The following is a 14,771-nucleotide window of genomic DNA, read 5'->3' as shown; positions in this document are numbered from 1 at the left end:
AACTAAAATATTTCATTCACTCTTACCAAGAAAGTAAATTTCAATCCAATAAACGTTGATGGCGTTGATACCATGTATACATTTCTCATGTAGGGAAATTATTCAAATTCAAAAATTTCACTTCAATTGGTGATATGTAATTGAAACTGAAGGTGATATACAAATTGCAAGTGAAATTTTATGTGTTTTGGGTAATGGAACAAGTTACTCAACACATAAACAAGTGATTTTTAAACACAATTAACAGCGAAATAGAGACAATAAACCATTTCAAAAACACATAACAACAAAACATGATAAAGGAGTTCACCCCTCCTAGGCTACATCTGCTGGTCCAGCTTCCAATGCAGGGTCTCTTTCATTATGATCAAAAATACGTGTTTACATGAATTTGCAGTGCTCATAATGCAAAACAAATGTCTCCAATGGTTCCAAAATTGTCAAAAACCCCCATCTGGGTTCTTTCTGCACCTCATTTTTCCAAAATTTGATAAAGTTATGCTTGTTACAAGTTTTTCCCAATTTCCCTGGCTAGTCATCCTACAATTTGACCCAAATATGGCTTAAGTGCCCCAAACATGGAAGTGATGCGCAAATTTGGCCTACAATCCCGCCCGACGGGCAAAATCGTAGGACAATCTAAAGCCCTTTTTCAAAATATTAGGACCATGTGCCCAAGGGTCGGGGCTAACGCCCATCCCTGCCGGCCAAGACCCCAACAAAAAACATGTGGTCATTTGTTGCCCATAAAATCAGGGTTTGGCACTTAAAATCCGCACTGAGTGCATAACCGTCGGGCACGCTCCTTTCCGCTGGTTGTATGGTCATGTGATGGCCATATGGCCCGGGGCTAGCCCCCTTAACCTTTCGTGCCCCTGGCCATATCGCGGGCCATGTGACCTAGGGCTGGCCCCCAGGGTTGGAATTTCAAAAAAGACCAGCCCGTCAAATTTGACTTTTTTCAGAGTTTCCAATTTGTTTTTATAGTTTCAACGCAGATTTGTGACGGTTTTATAATTTTTTACCTTGTATTTGAAAGGCAAATCACCCCATGACGGGCAATTTGCCCTTCAAATTCCAACCCTGCTGGCCCCCATCTCCGCGCACCTAAGGGTTGGCCCCTTCTCAACCTCTGCCTGCAATTCTTTGTGATGGGTCCTGTGACCCAAGGCTGGCCCCTATTCAATTTCGTCAGTGGTCGCTTGAAGGTTGCATATAACTATGGCTTCGTGTTACACTTTCGCCCCCATTCCAACTCTATCGCAGTTCTAAGATGGTTTAGTATGGTGCGGGACTATGACCACGAGGTTGGGGCTAAGCCCTGGCCCTTGGTCCTGCCCCCTAGTTCCAAGGGCGCGGGCACCGAGACTGGGGCTTAACCCCGACCCCAACCTCTGTTGTGAAATTGCGCTCACATTAAATCAAAGTTGAAACCATATAATATCAAGAAACATATGCATGGCGCGTTGGTAGAGGCCCTTTCTTCCTTGGTAGAGGTCTCGAGTTTGAACCTTGTGGAATGCTTCGGCCCTCAACACAAAATTTTGACCTATGCTTGGAGGCCATATGGCAACGTCCAATTGGCCCACATGGCTCTCCCACATTGGTCCACCCAAACACAGTCAGAAACCCAATATTTAAAAACAAATTGAACCCACACCATTAACCGAAATTATGAGCCAATCAATTTCAGACAAATGGTGAAAATCCATTGGCCAATAAAATTTGAATTTTTGGACCAATCAGAAGTGGCAACCTACCACTGGCCCAAAATGTCGAGTCACTTGTCAATTCTATAATTTTTTGCATGTTTGACAAATCGATCAGAACACGATATCAGGAGCATACGATATCGGTTTTGAGTTAAGGTTGCATTGGATTCAGATCGTTGAGATCTATTTAGTCGTTTAGGTTTCGAGCTCTATCACACACTTTAAATTTTGAGCACTAAATTGGTCCCCTGGATCAATTGGAGTTTCTCAAATCTAATCCTTGTGAACTTTCGACCTTAAGGATGGTAAGAAATATTAAATTACATCGATAATATTTCATTTCTCTTCAACGCAATTTCTCCTTACAATCTAAGAGAATAAATACTATGCAAGTGTACTTGATTCCCTCCCTCTTCTTGTTCTAGTTTTATTAAACAAGCTTAGGCACTAAAGGAAAAGAAGATAAATAAATCAATTTCAATATTACCGATCATTTTTTGTACTTTTCGAAGCTAGTTTAAAATGTTTAGATCAAATCTATATTACCATAATAACCAATAAACACAACTAAATCTTTCCCTTAGATATCGAGAGCATATGATATCAGTTTTGAGTGAAACGAGTTGCGTTGGATTCAAATCGTCGAGATCTATCCAGTCGTTCAGATTTCGAGCTCTGTTGCACACTTTGAATTTTGAGCACTAAATTGATCCCCTGGATCAATTGGAGTTTCTCAAATCTAATCCTTGTGAACTTTCAACCTTAAAGGTGATAAGAAATATTAAATTACAGCGATAATATTTCATTTCTCTTCACACAATTTCTCCTTACAATCTAAGAGAATAAATACCATGCAAGTGTACTTGATTTCCCTCCCTCTTGTTGTTCTAGTTTTATTAAACAAGCTTAGGCACTAAAGGAAGAGAAGATAAATAAATCAATTTCAATATTACCAATCATTTTTCGTACTTTTCTAAGCTAGTTTAAAATGCTTAGATCAAATCTTTACTACCTTAATAACCAATAAACGCAACTAAATATTTCCCTTAAATAATATAAGTAAAAACATAATAATTAAATCTTAGATTGATCATCATTCTTCCCTCACCTTCAATTTTCCTAAGTATTTTCTCGAAACTAAGTAATGAGTCACCATAGTACACTTCGCCATTGTCATAGACAACGTAGAATAGTTGATACCTTTTGGTTTCTTGCCATTCATTTACTATAGCATTCAATTTTCTAGGACTTGACTATTTTGATTTTGGGAATTTAATTAGGCCTTTACGAAGAAAAATATGGAGTTTTGAAATGCAAATCCTCAATTGTGTAGAAGCAACCTAGTCTTTCTAATATTTGGGATTCTAGTATGTTAAAGTGTAATCCATTATTAAGGGTTCGTTACAAAGCAAAACCAATATGAAACTAATATAAGTGAATGCCCATGTCAACTTGTGTTGGCCAAAAGGTCTTCAAAAATTTACGAAAGACAACATATATCCAACAAAACAAACCAGGATCTTTCCATTAAAATTGGACATGTTGAAAAGCTCCATGTTATTAGGGGTTTCACCAAAAAATAGTGTAAATTTGGTAAAGCAATATTACTAGAGGGGCATGTTGTCTCGACCTCCATTTGTGCATTTACCTCCTCATCTTACATAAATGGCATAGTTGTTGATGAAGAGCAATGTCAAATGCCTTCTAGATTTCATTGAATTTTGTTATCAAAATAACAATCAATCAACTAGGACCAGGTCGCCAACAATAAAATCAATGGACTCTAACAAATGCCAAACAATGGACCCATCATTGAGGCATAGTTCCTTGGTAAAATGAAGGTGTTGTTCCCCACCAAGGTTGAAATTTACCTAAAGACATGTTCACCCCTTATGTGTGAACACAATTTATCACAATGCATAACAAGTGGAAGCCCCAATCAATTTTGGTAGAATAAATTACCCCAACGTCATAATTGCTTACATAGTCAACTAATGGCTTTCATAGACAATGAAATGTATCTACTTTATTGCAATATCCCATGATGGGGAATGTCTTGTGTTAGATACAACACAAAAGCACTTATCTCTTGTAGCATATCTCCTATCTTTGCAATTCATATATCGGTAATGCTCATTTGCACCTCCAACTCAATCCACTAAGGAAACAGAGATATATTAGCAACCATGAACATGACTACTTTGGGATTTGCCTTAAACTAATGCAAAGATTATCCATTCTCTATATACTAAGCAGAACATTAAAAAGGGTAAAATTCTCATAATAATTATGGAAGAGAACTAACGTCTTTGATATTACCAATGGCAATTTGTGACCAACTCATTTGATGGTCAATGTGACAAGAAGAGTAATCAATCACCACATAAGATAGTCTTCTAAAGCACAATGTGATTAAGGTGCATGTTCATGCTCCTAGATTGAACATAACTAATGAGGGTACACACCTTGCATTCAATGCAAACCTAGTTATGTTTTCCATGCACCTAGATGCCAAACAACAGACCCCAACTTATCGAGGGATGCAAACTACATCCAGCTAATAGGACACAGGTGGTGTCCCTTATTAGAGTGGCATTGCAACCCCTTTCACGAGGGTTAACAATCCCCATAATGATCTTGTTATGTCATCAACTCCATGACAAGGTCTAGACTTTAGAAGCACCTCTCCCCACTATTAGTGAAAAATTTCATAAAATGATATATTATTGGGGGAATTAACCGCATAATAGAATGTGTTTCCTGCTTGGAGGTTACAAATTCGAACCTAGAGGGAGCAACATATATACACCTTTGTAAACCATATAGTGAAATGGTTAAGGTGACAAAAAAAATAGCAACCAGTGCATGCCTTAGTCTTCTAAAATGTGACGCAACCAAGGTGCATGTGCATGATCCTAGATTGCACACCACTAATGCTAGTACACACCTTATTTCTCAATGCAAACCTAGTTGTGTTTTCCAAGCACCTAGAGGCAAGACAACACACCCCAACTTAATGAGTGACACAAACTATCTACCCCTTATGAGACATATTCCTAATTATGGTGACACTGTCAACCCTTTCACTAGTGTCAACATTCCCCATGAGACATTCCTAATTATGGTGACACTATCAACCCTTTCACTAGTGTCAACATTCCCCATAATAAGATCGTGTTATGGGGAACATCAACTCCATAACAAGATCTAGAGTTGGGAACTACCCATCCCCACTAATCATGAACATTTTCACAAACAAGATCTATTATTTGGGGCATTAACCACATGATAGAACATGTGTTTCCTCGTTGGTCATAAATTTGAATCTAAAGAGACCAAAGCATGTATTGCTATGTAGACTACATAGTGAAATTGTTGTGCGAAGTGGATCCCTTGCCCCAAACCAAGAGTTGCATATGTCAATTTGGCCCTCTAGCTAGCCCGTAACATTAAAATTAGATTATGAATATTATGTTACTAACATGTCATATGTGTGAGCGTAAGCGATGAACCCTTCCCCAACCAGGCCACAACAAATTTCAAAACTAGCACCAACTCAACCTAACCACATAGCTACGGAGTTACCTTGCAATAATCTCTTCGATCAAAAGATAGTGATGTGGGGGATTTGGCATTAACCATAACGACCACTTTCGTGCAATTGTAAGTGCATCGAGGGGAAGGGTAGTGAATTGGGGGAATAATACTTGAGGCTTCTATATAAATGAAAATAATTTGTTAAGGAACAAAAACATCTCTGTTCTACAACACAATAGCATCACAAAAAGATTCAGTGTACAAAAAGATTCAGTGTGCAAAGAGATGGCGGATGCAAAGTAATAAAAACACAAGGAAATTTCAAAATAATCTAACAGCTGCATAGCTTAGAAATGATTAGAACTTTCGCTCCTTATTCTTAAATTCACATTAGTTATTGATGGGTTGTTGTTTATAGAAAAGAAACAGTACAAAATAAATCTCACAAATAATATGATTTCGTGTGCACAAAAAAATATTAAAAAATTAGTTCTTTCATGAAATTGTTCATGAATAACAAATTCCCAATGTACTCATTCGCATGAGTCAAAAAGGATCTACAGTGTGCATATTTATATTTCTTTATCATTATTCAGTGCCATGAACTCTTAAAGAAGGAAAATCTTAGGTTTGGAAAAGGCTCCAAGCTCTCTAAACATGAGAGGTCGTATTATAGATTCAAACATATTATGTAAGTGACTAATTTGGACAGATACTAACACTCTCCACCAAACTAACTAAACCAATCAAATATGGAAGTAGATAAGTACGTTGGAATATCACCAACTTTTCCTGAAATCCCATTCATATATAATATATGATGTTACAACAAACAAGCAATACAATCATGACAACAGTTGCTACCATACAAACAAACAAACAAAAACATTAATCCAAGGCTTATTCATCTCTATCCATTCGGATATAATTCACCCCTACATTTTCCTGCCCTATTGCAGAAGCAAAGACTGAATGATTGTCAATTCATCACAGCTTCTTAGACCGCACATCTCAATTGCTTATAAATAATCAAATACCGTAAAGAATGCAGCTTCTCAAAGGCTGTGTTGCTCTTGTTTATCCAATATATGGTAAAAACAAATGATCATTAATAGTGCTAACTTTGGTCCTACATTTTCCTGTTGCCCTTTTGCAGAAACAAAGATTGAATTCTTGCCGCTTCATCACAGCTTCTCAAACCCCATATTTCAATGGTTTATAAATAATCCAATACTGTAAAAAACATAGCTCCCCAAAGGTTGTGTTGCTTTTATTTGGAAATATATAATAAAAACAAAGGAACACTAATAGGGCCATCTTTGGTACTAAACGAAATTCCAATTCATTTAAGGAAACAGAGTGATATCAGGTAGATATGTTTTGCCTTTCTGATAGCAAGCACACTTAGATCGGCTTAACAAGTTATTATATTAAAACCAAAGACTTGACCATTTAACGCAGATCTTCTTCATCTGTCTGGCCTACAAGCTTAGCGAGCTGACCACTTTGATATGCCTCCAAAGTATCTGCAAAATGAAAAGGAAACTGATATAATGTCCGGCTCAATAAAAAAATCCATCAAATCAGAATGATCTATTAACAGCTCAGAATAGAGGGCTTGGTAGTGAATTAATACGTTTCTTCAGGTAATTACAACTCGCACATGTTTCTTTTGCAAAATGTTAATTAAAGGAAAAGTACAAAGAAAACAATCACCATCAGAGCCACCAATATGTTTGCCATCTATGAAGACTTGTGGCACAGTGCGTCGTCCCACCAAGGAGCTTAAAGCCTGTTGAATTTCTCCTCCATCATCTGCAAAATCCATGCATGTGAAAAGCTATTAATTATAATATTTTCTACTATGATTTTGCAGAGAATGTCACTTACACCAGGAGGCAAGAATGAAAGAGACTAATGGCATTCATTCAATTGACTCTTCAACAAATTAATTTACAATCACAATGTGATAGAAGCATGTTCTCCAGTGAATATAGAAGAGTAATGTGTCATATAAAATAACATTGTATATGGGACTTTAATGTATTATTAAAAGGTGCATTCGTAAAGACAACATAACCTGAATGGTAGCCACAAAACCTATAAATGCAAGATCATTCTTCATCATAAGAAATTATTCATTTTTCTAAAATACATTAATATATTTTTTGGTCTCTTTGAGGTCGGCATGAACAAACAACAGGAAAAATTAATGGAAATGCTAAAAGAGGAAGGTATAAAGCATAAAGACACATTGCAAAGAGTAGAAAATACATTGCGTAATACAATCACATTTAGAAGGCAAGAGAAAATTGGAAGAGAGGAAGGAAATAGTGAGAACGCAGATAGGTTCAATAAAATAATTGAAAGACTAGACAACATAGAAAGGTTGATACCCTTCATCTTGCATCAGGTTTATATGTCAAATCACTTAGATTCAGACCCAGAAACTGCTCATAAAAATGATGAATCAACATTAAACCCCTCTCTTAGGAAATACAAGCAATCCAGGGTTTCACGATAGAGATTATCGAAAATTAGAAGGATTGTGAAATTGATGAACAACACGTTGATCTGAAGGAACTTAAAGAAAAGCCAGAAACTGCTCATAAAAATGAGCAAAATCGACATTAGACCCCTAGTATAAGAGATAGTGGATGAGGCCCTTGAAAAAATTATGAAACCTCTCATGGAAGAAAATGAACACACGTGGAATGTTGTCAGTATGACAAAGAAAACTCGTGTTTACTCCAAATGATTCAAGCTCCCACCAACAAGAAGACTTTTATCTTGTTATATTCTCATCTATGGAGTTGGCTGAGTTGAAATTGGCAGAGACAGAGTTTAAAAAGAATCATCAAATCCAGTCTAAAATAATTGACTCAAAGTTTAAACCAAAAGGAGAGATTAGTCTACAGTTGTAGAAAATATAAAAAATCTCAATGGTAGAAAGGTGCAATGAAACAAGTAGAACGTTATTGGAATTGCAACTCAATTTCAGGAATGTTAGAGGAGTAACAAATGCAGTGGAAAACAATGAATTTGCTCATCTGAAGCCAAGATTCATCAAATGGTCAGAACACTAGAGTTGCTAACAAAATAAGGGAAAAATACCCAACTAGATCAGAACCATGTTATTAAATTCAGTGGCATTATTGTCATCTGATCATGGGGTGAAACTCTCGGTGCTTCGTATTATAAAAGCACAATCACATCAAAGAATGAGGAATACAGTACTAAATTAATTAGCTCCTTCAGGGTCCTCCCTCAGCTCATGATCATGCCTTCTTCCAAACCCTTCATGAGGAACTTGTTCTTGGATGGTGGCATTCTGAGATCCCTTGTTCAGATACTCAACTTGCACAATCTACGAAGGGATGTAATTTTCGCTTTTGACTCCTATTTATGGGAATCCACAATCAACCATGACATTATAATTGAGGGAGGGCCACGTGTTAATGGATCTCTACCTCAGTGCAAATGCTTTATAGTGCAGATGAGCGAGCCTTCGGTGCCAAGGTTCACATTGATGATTGTTATCATGAATCAGAGCATGGATTGGTCTTCCATTGACTTTATAAAGACCTTCAAATCTTGATCCCAAAGTGAAGGTGTCACTCATGTTGGATCTCATTGGCCAAGTGACAACTTTTCCATTTATGAAAGTAACTTTCATTCCTTTGTCTTCTTAAGGCATATATAGATACAAAATTATTTTTCAAACCAGGTACATACAAAACTTCTTGAAGAGATATAGTTTTACCTTGATCCAGATGAAAAAAAAAAGAACCAAAACCCTTTTATAGGATATGTAGAATTATCTCCAAGAGTGATTTTTAGATTTGTCTCCCTCTCAACCAAATTTGAGAGAACTTCTTTATAACCAGTAAAGTGTCTTGAAGCACCACTATCAACCAACCAATTGTCACAAGAATCTGTAGGAGAGGAACTAGAAAGAGAAAAAACGAGAAAGTATTGTGATTGTGTTTTAGCTGCATTATTATCATACCTTGGGTTCCTTGAACTCTTGGAAGAAGAGTAGTGTTCTTTACGAATAATAGGAGCTTCTCTTCTTCTTCTATAATCAGATTTGAAATTGTTGCTACGATTGTAGTTGAATCTCGATGCTCTTCTATTTTCTGGACAGTCACGAGCATAGTGGCCATGCTTGTCGCAATTGTAGCATGGAACTTTTGATAAGTCCCTATTCCATTTATAGGAACTGTTGGATCTAGGAGCAGGCTTTCTTGAAAAGTGATGACCTTTTTTTCCCTTTTGCTCTCCCTCTTCATGCTTGGGAATTTTTCCTCTGGAAATCATTTTGGCCTCTTCTTGACTGCACTTTCCTAGGAGCTCATCAAATGTGGGAAGCTTATCATTGTTGTTGATGGTAGTAATAAAAGTTTACCAAGTTGGAGAAAGACCTCCAAGCGTAATCAGCACCAACTCTTTATCAGATACAATTTCACCAACAGTTGACAATTGATCCTTGATTTCTGATATCTTCATGAAGTACACTTGAATGGTCTCCCCTCTGTTCATCTTAATGTCCTTGAGTTGATTCTTCAAAGCAAGGAATTGACTCAAGTTGTTTACTTGATACATTCCACCATACATTTCCTTATATTTCTTCAACTTAGAGACACGGGTGATGAGATGATCTCCAAGAGAATAAAGGATAATCTTCTTAGCCTTGGCTTCTCCCTTCTTGAATCTGGCCTTGACAGCAGCACTTGAACTTTCCAGTGGTTCTGCTACCTCGCCTTCCACATATTCCAGCACATCATGTTCTTCAAGATAATATAAAATCTTTCCTTCCATGGACCAAAATTCGAAGCATCATTCAGTTTCTCTTCAGTCTTGAAGTAAGAAGATGTTAATTTTAGGTATGTTCTATGCTTAGAGCAATTTATTTCAATTTTCATAGTTAGCTCAATATCTTTTCCAGATTAGCAATCACATCAGCATTAAAATAAATCGCAAATAGAACATAAACATAGATTGTAGAAGACAAGCCAAGACAAGAGGACACAAGATGTGGCGCTAGCCAGGGACAAACCCCAATGTGGGGAAACCCTTGATCAATTCTTCTTATATGTTCTTCAATAGTTCAACAGAGAGAGAGAGAGAGAGAGAGTACATATACAACAAAAGTCAACATTTTGACTTATCTAAATAAGAGCATAGATCATCTCTAAGTAGATGATACATGAGGTAGCTGAACTCAGTTGAAGACATGCTGCTTCAACTGATTCTCCCAGGTGACTCCATCACCATGCGGCACCTATCATTGTGTTGCTCCTCATCATCATGCTGCACCTCACTGTGTTGCACCATGCTCCACCCATCATTACTATGTTGTATCCCATCATGCTTTACCAATCATGACTGTACCCATCACTGTGTTGCATCATGTACCTTGTTGTCCCATCTACCATGCTCCACCATGATTGCATTTGCTGCACCTTGTTGTTGTTGCTGTCCCGTTGTGCCATCATGTGCTTGTTGCACCTTACTATCGCTGTTGTCCCAATGTACTTGCAGCACCATTGTTGTTGTCCCATTGTAACCTACAGCAATCCAACAAGCATCACAGCCTCGTTGTCCCATTTACCATGTTGTCATACTACTCCATGTATTCTGGGCAACCTTTCTCATCAACAGTCTTGACACTTTGGCATGTTGTTCCAACCATGTTTGTTAGTGTTGCTCCATGTCATCGTTGTTGTCATGCCATTGCTCTTGTTGTGATATAGACTGGTTAGGGCACTTTCAGGTTGCTGCCACAACCCTCAAACAGTCACCTAGGAAGCCCTTAGTCTCTGCGGCCTATCCTAGGGTGAACCCTCTGCCTCCACGCTAAAGATAGGGGCATGGCATGACCCCAAAACAATCCACACTATCCTTGTTGTGATGGTATGGCCTGCAGCCTACCACACAGCCTTGTTGTAGCTTTATGGCCCACACATCACACTCAAACCAGCCCTTAATTTATGCGGCCTAGGCAAGTAAGGCTTCTCTCCACTCGTGTTGTTGTTCTGGGCACTGTACAACCCCAAACACTTCCACGTTGTCCTTGTTTTGAAGTGGTTAGGCCTGCGACCTACCACAGTCCTTGCTCTCACTTATAGGCCTCTCCAAAACAAAGTTCCTTACCTCATTTGTTGTCCAACAGACTTGTCTTTGACCTGTGTTTAGCCCTGAACATACTCGACCTTCTTGCAATAGCAACCAGCCCTCAAACCAGATACTAGAAGGCTCCATGCTACCTTCTTTTCCTCGTTGCAGTTGCCTCTGTTAATCTCCTCCACATCACGCTGTTCCATGACCCCTTTAGCACAACACTTAGGTCTCTCCTCCATAACTGTGTTAGGAGTTAGGGCATCTCTTCTAGGTCATGTGTAGATCATCTAGGATTGCGGCTAGGTCATGCGTAGATCATCTGGGACTGCAGCTAGGTCATGCGTAGATCAAGCTAGGACTCCTTCCCTATTGCGTCTAGACCAAGGCAGCGTGTAGCCCTCCTTCTTGACTACGTTTAGGGCTCACACTAGGGCTCCTTACCTTCTGCGTTTAGAGCTTCCTCTCTTATATTTCTCTTCCACTAAAACCCAGAACAAGTGGAGAGAAATCAAGAGTGAAGTGTGTATGAAATGACTCTCAAGTCATCTCCTTTTATACTAAAAGGTTCAGCACATGTGGGGGTTATTTGGTTGTTGGCCGACCTTGACGAAATGTCTTATAACACAAATAAATTCATCACTCCATGAATACTTATTGGAATCGGATGATCTTTAGATTAATCCTACACCTCTCGAAGAGAGGGATCCAAGAAAAATATCAGTTACCATAAATAAGATAACCCACATGGAGTTTGGCCCTAGTCGCCAATTTTAACAAAAGAAGACATCTTGATCAAGTCAAACAAATTTCAGCAGCAAATAAGATCTCTTTGAAGTAAAATTTCTGCAAAATGAGTGATAGCTCTTATCTTCTTGGGCAACAAATTTCAACAGCAAGATCTCTTTGAAGTAAAATTTCTGCAAAGGAGTGATAGCTCTTATCTTCTTGGGCTTGTCTTCACCAAAGCTCTGATACCATGTTGAAATTATGATGTTCTATGCTAAAACAATTACTTATTCCAAAAACTTATTTCTGCTGCAATATTAGTTAAGCAATTGTAGATAGAACATAAACCAAATGCACAATAGAAGACAGCCAAGAACAGAATGAGACACAGAGAATTCAGGTCCAATGACCAAGGCAAAACCCACAAAGGAAAAACCAAACCATATTCTTCTTCTATTAGATATCAATTGTTCAGCGAAGATACAAAGTACAATGAGAGATCAAGAGAATAAGTAAGTTCACACAAATCTGAACAAGTTGTAGCATGAAGATCGCTAGTAGCAACAACAGATGCAAATAATGAATCAACCGTCTCTTAAACTGAATCAACATTGAAACACTGAAGCATTGAATCAACCTTGGCTCACCAAGTTTTGCTCTTACTCTCCAAGTCTCTCTCTCTCACAATCTTCTTCAAGTCTCTCCAACACTCTCTCTCTCAAGTTCAAATTCTTCTTTCAAAATGCATAAGTAGTAGTCGTCAGGTGAGAAGACATGAAACACATATTGGAGCAACGAATTCTTGTCATAAAGGAGGAGCAATACGCATGCCTTGAGCAAGAGTAACATATGCCATTTAAGGGAGTGTAACTCATGCCATTAAAAAGAAACACATCACTTAGTAACGTATGCCATTAAGGAAAGAAACACATCACTTAGTAACGTATGACATTAAGGAGAGGTACGCATGCCTTAGTAATGTATGCCATTAAGAGACTTACACCTGCCTTAGTTAAGGAGAGTGTAACATTTGCATTAAAGAGAGCGTAAGAGGAATCTTTTATGACATGTCTTTAATGAGTGTAAGAGGAATATGCCATGTCTTTAATGAGGGCATAAGAGAAAGTGTAGTGTATCATTGAGAGAGAGAGAGAGAGTTACATAGTGCCATGAGAGTCATCAAGGAGAGCGGTGCGAAGTGATTGAGGTTATCAAGGTAAGGTGACTTGTAATTCCTTTTAATAATAATATCATAGTATCATAAAGGAAAATAATAATAATAATTTTAATAATATTGATGATTAAGTCGAGATTGAACTATTAGGATTGATTAATGATAAGTTAAGTGATTTTCAGTCAACTATACTTGATTACCAATAGATGCAAGGTGATTTACTATTTTTGGAAAGTCGTACTTGAGATGCTAGACATGACATTCTTATTTTAGAAAGTCACTGCAGAATTATCAAAAATGAGATTTTATTTAAGGAAATTCATCCCTGAGCTACCAATTTTCAACATGTTGAAGCTGCAACCTGTTTCTTCTTATTTGGGAAAGTCCCAAGGTTGAGAGAATTCGTTTAAGGCTACTCTAATCAGCTCATCGTCATCTATCTACTCTCCCACATCCCACAATTCATCATGAACCTGAGATACTTTGGTGAGGTATGAAGTGACTATTTGTCTTCAACATCTTGGTGATCCTCAATTTCTCTCTCAATGCCAATTTTTGGTTAAGATTTGAACTCCAGTACATCTTGCAAAGAGAATCCCACATCTCTTTTGCATGTGTCTAACCGGTGACATGAAGAAACAGATGGTCTTTGATGGCATCAAGGATAATTCTCGTCTTTCACATTCTTCTTGTTATAAGCAGCCAACAGTTCAACTTTTGTAGGAATAGTGTAGCCTTGATCAAGGATGTCCCACACTTCATTTTCCTCCACAATAAAACTTATCCTTGCTTTCCATGGGCAGAAATTACTTGCCCCCTCCAATCCGTCCTCACACCTTAAACCAGTAGCCATGACAAATACAAGAAATCCTCCTTTGATGAACATTACTGAGTTCTAATTGTTGTCCCACTGCTGATTCAATCTGCGCAACCAAGCTCTCATACCATGTGAGGAAATACAATCAGAAATTAACCTATAATTCAGAAATCTCTTGTAGGCATTTCGTCAAACACTTTTTCAACACTCAGGTAACTGTTCCAATAAAAATTTCAGAAAAATGCATTTAACTGAGCAACAAAGGTCTGATTTTATCAACAGTGACATAGAAGACAAATCTGAACTTGAAATCAGCAACTTACAAACAACAAACTCATCCATAGAACTTAGAATTTTTTGGACAATTGTCCCTAGAAAAACCCCGTAGGGGAAACCAGTGCAAGAGGGAGATTTTATTATTCTTTGAGCTCTCAGAAAATTATTTACAGCAGAGAAATTCAACAGAATTTAACAGCAACATATCTCAACAAATTAGCAACCCCTTTTCTCAAGATTTGTGGCACAGATGCTCCTTGAATTATGTGCCAACTCTGCCCAAATTTTATTACAGCTGTATGGCCTGCTACTGCATTAAATGCATCATCTGCTCGAATTTTATGCCCAGAAAAACAGCTCAAATCTACGTCAAAATGTGTGCCAAGCCAACTTAGAAATCTGCCTT

General features: G+C 37.8%; 1 protein-coding gene across 1 annotated transcript in view; it reads right to left on the bottom strand.

Moving 5' to 3' along the window:
• Positions 1-6,336: 6,336 nt before the first annotated feature.
• LOC149221188 (Glutaredoxin family protein) overlaps positions 6,337-14,771 on the bottom strand; it is a 105,360-nt gene continuing 96,925 nt past the window's right edge. Inside the window, exons 3-4 of the mRNA XM_089385023.1 lie at positions 6,966-7,064; positions 6,337-6,775 (exon numbers count right to left, since the gene is read on the bottom strand). Of these exons, the coding sequence (XP_089241149.1) occupies positions 6,702-6,775; positions 6,966-7,064 (173 nt within the window). The 3' untranslated portion in view covers positions 6,337-6,701. The remainder of the gene's footprint in view (positions 6,776-6,965; positions 7,065-14,771) is intronic.

The sequence above is a fragment of the Pinus tabuliformis genome, chromosome Q (assembly GCF_031772625.1).
Source record: "Pinus tabuliformis cultivar Carrire ecotype Pingquan chromosome Q, CPIR1, whole genome shotgun sequence".
Taxonomy (NCBI): domain Eukaryota; kingdom Viridiplantae; phylum Streptophyta; class Pinopsida; order Pinales; family Pinaceae; genus Pinus; species Pinus tabuliformis.
This window is presented reverse-complemented; position numbering and strand designations above follow the sequence as displayed.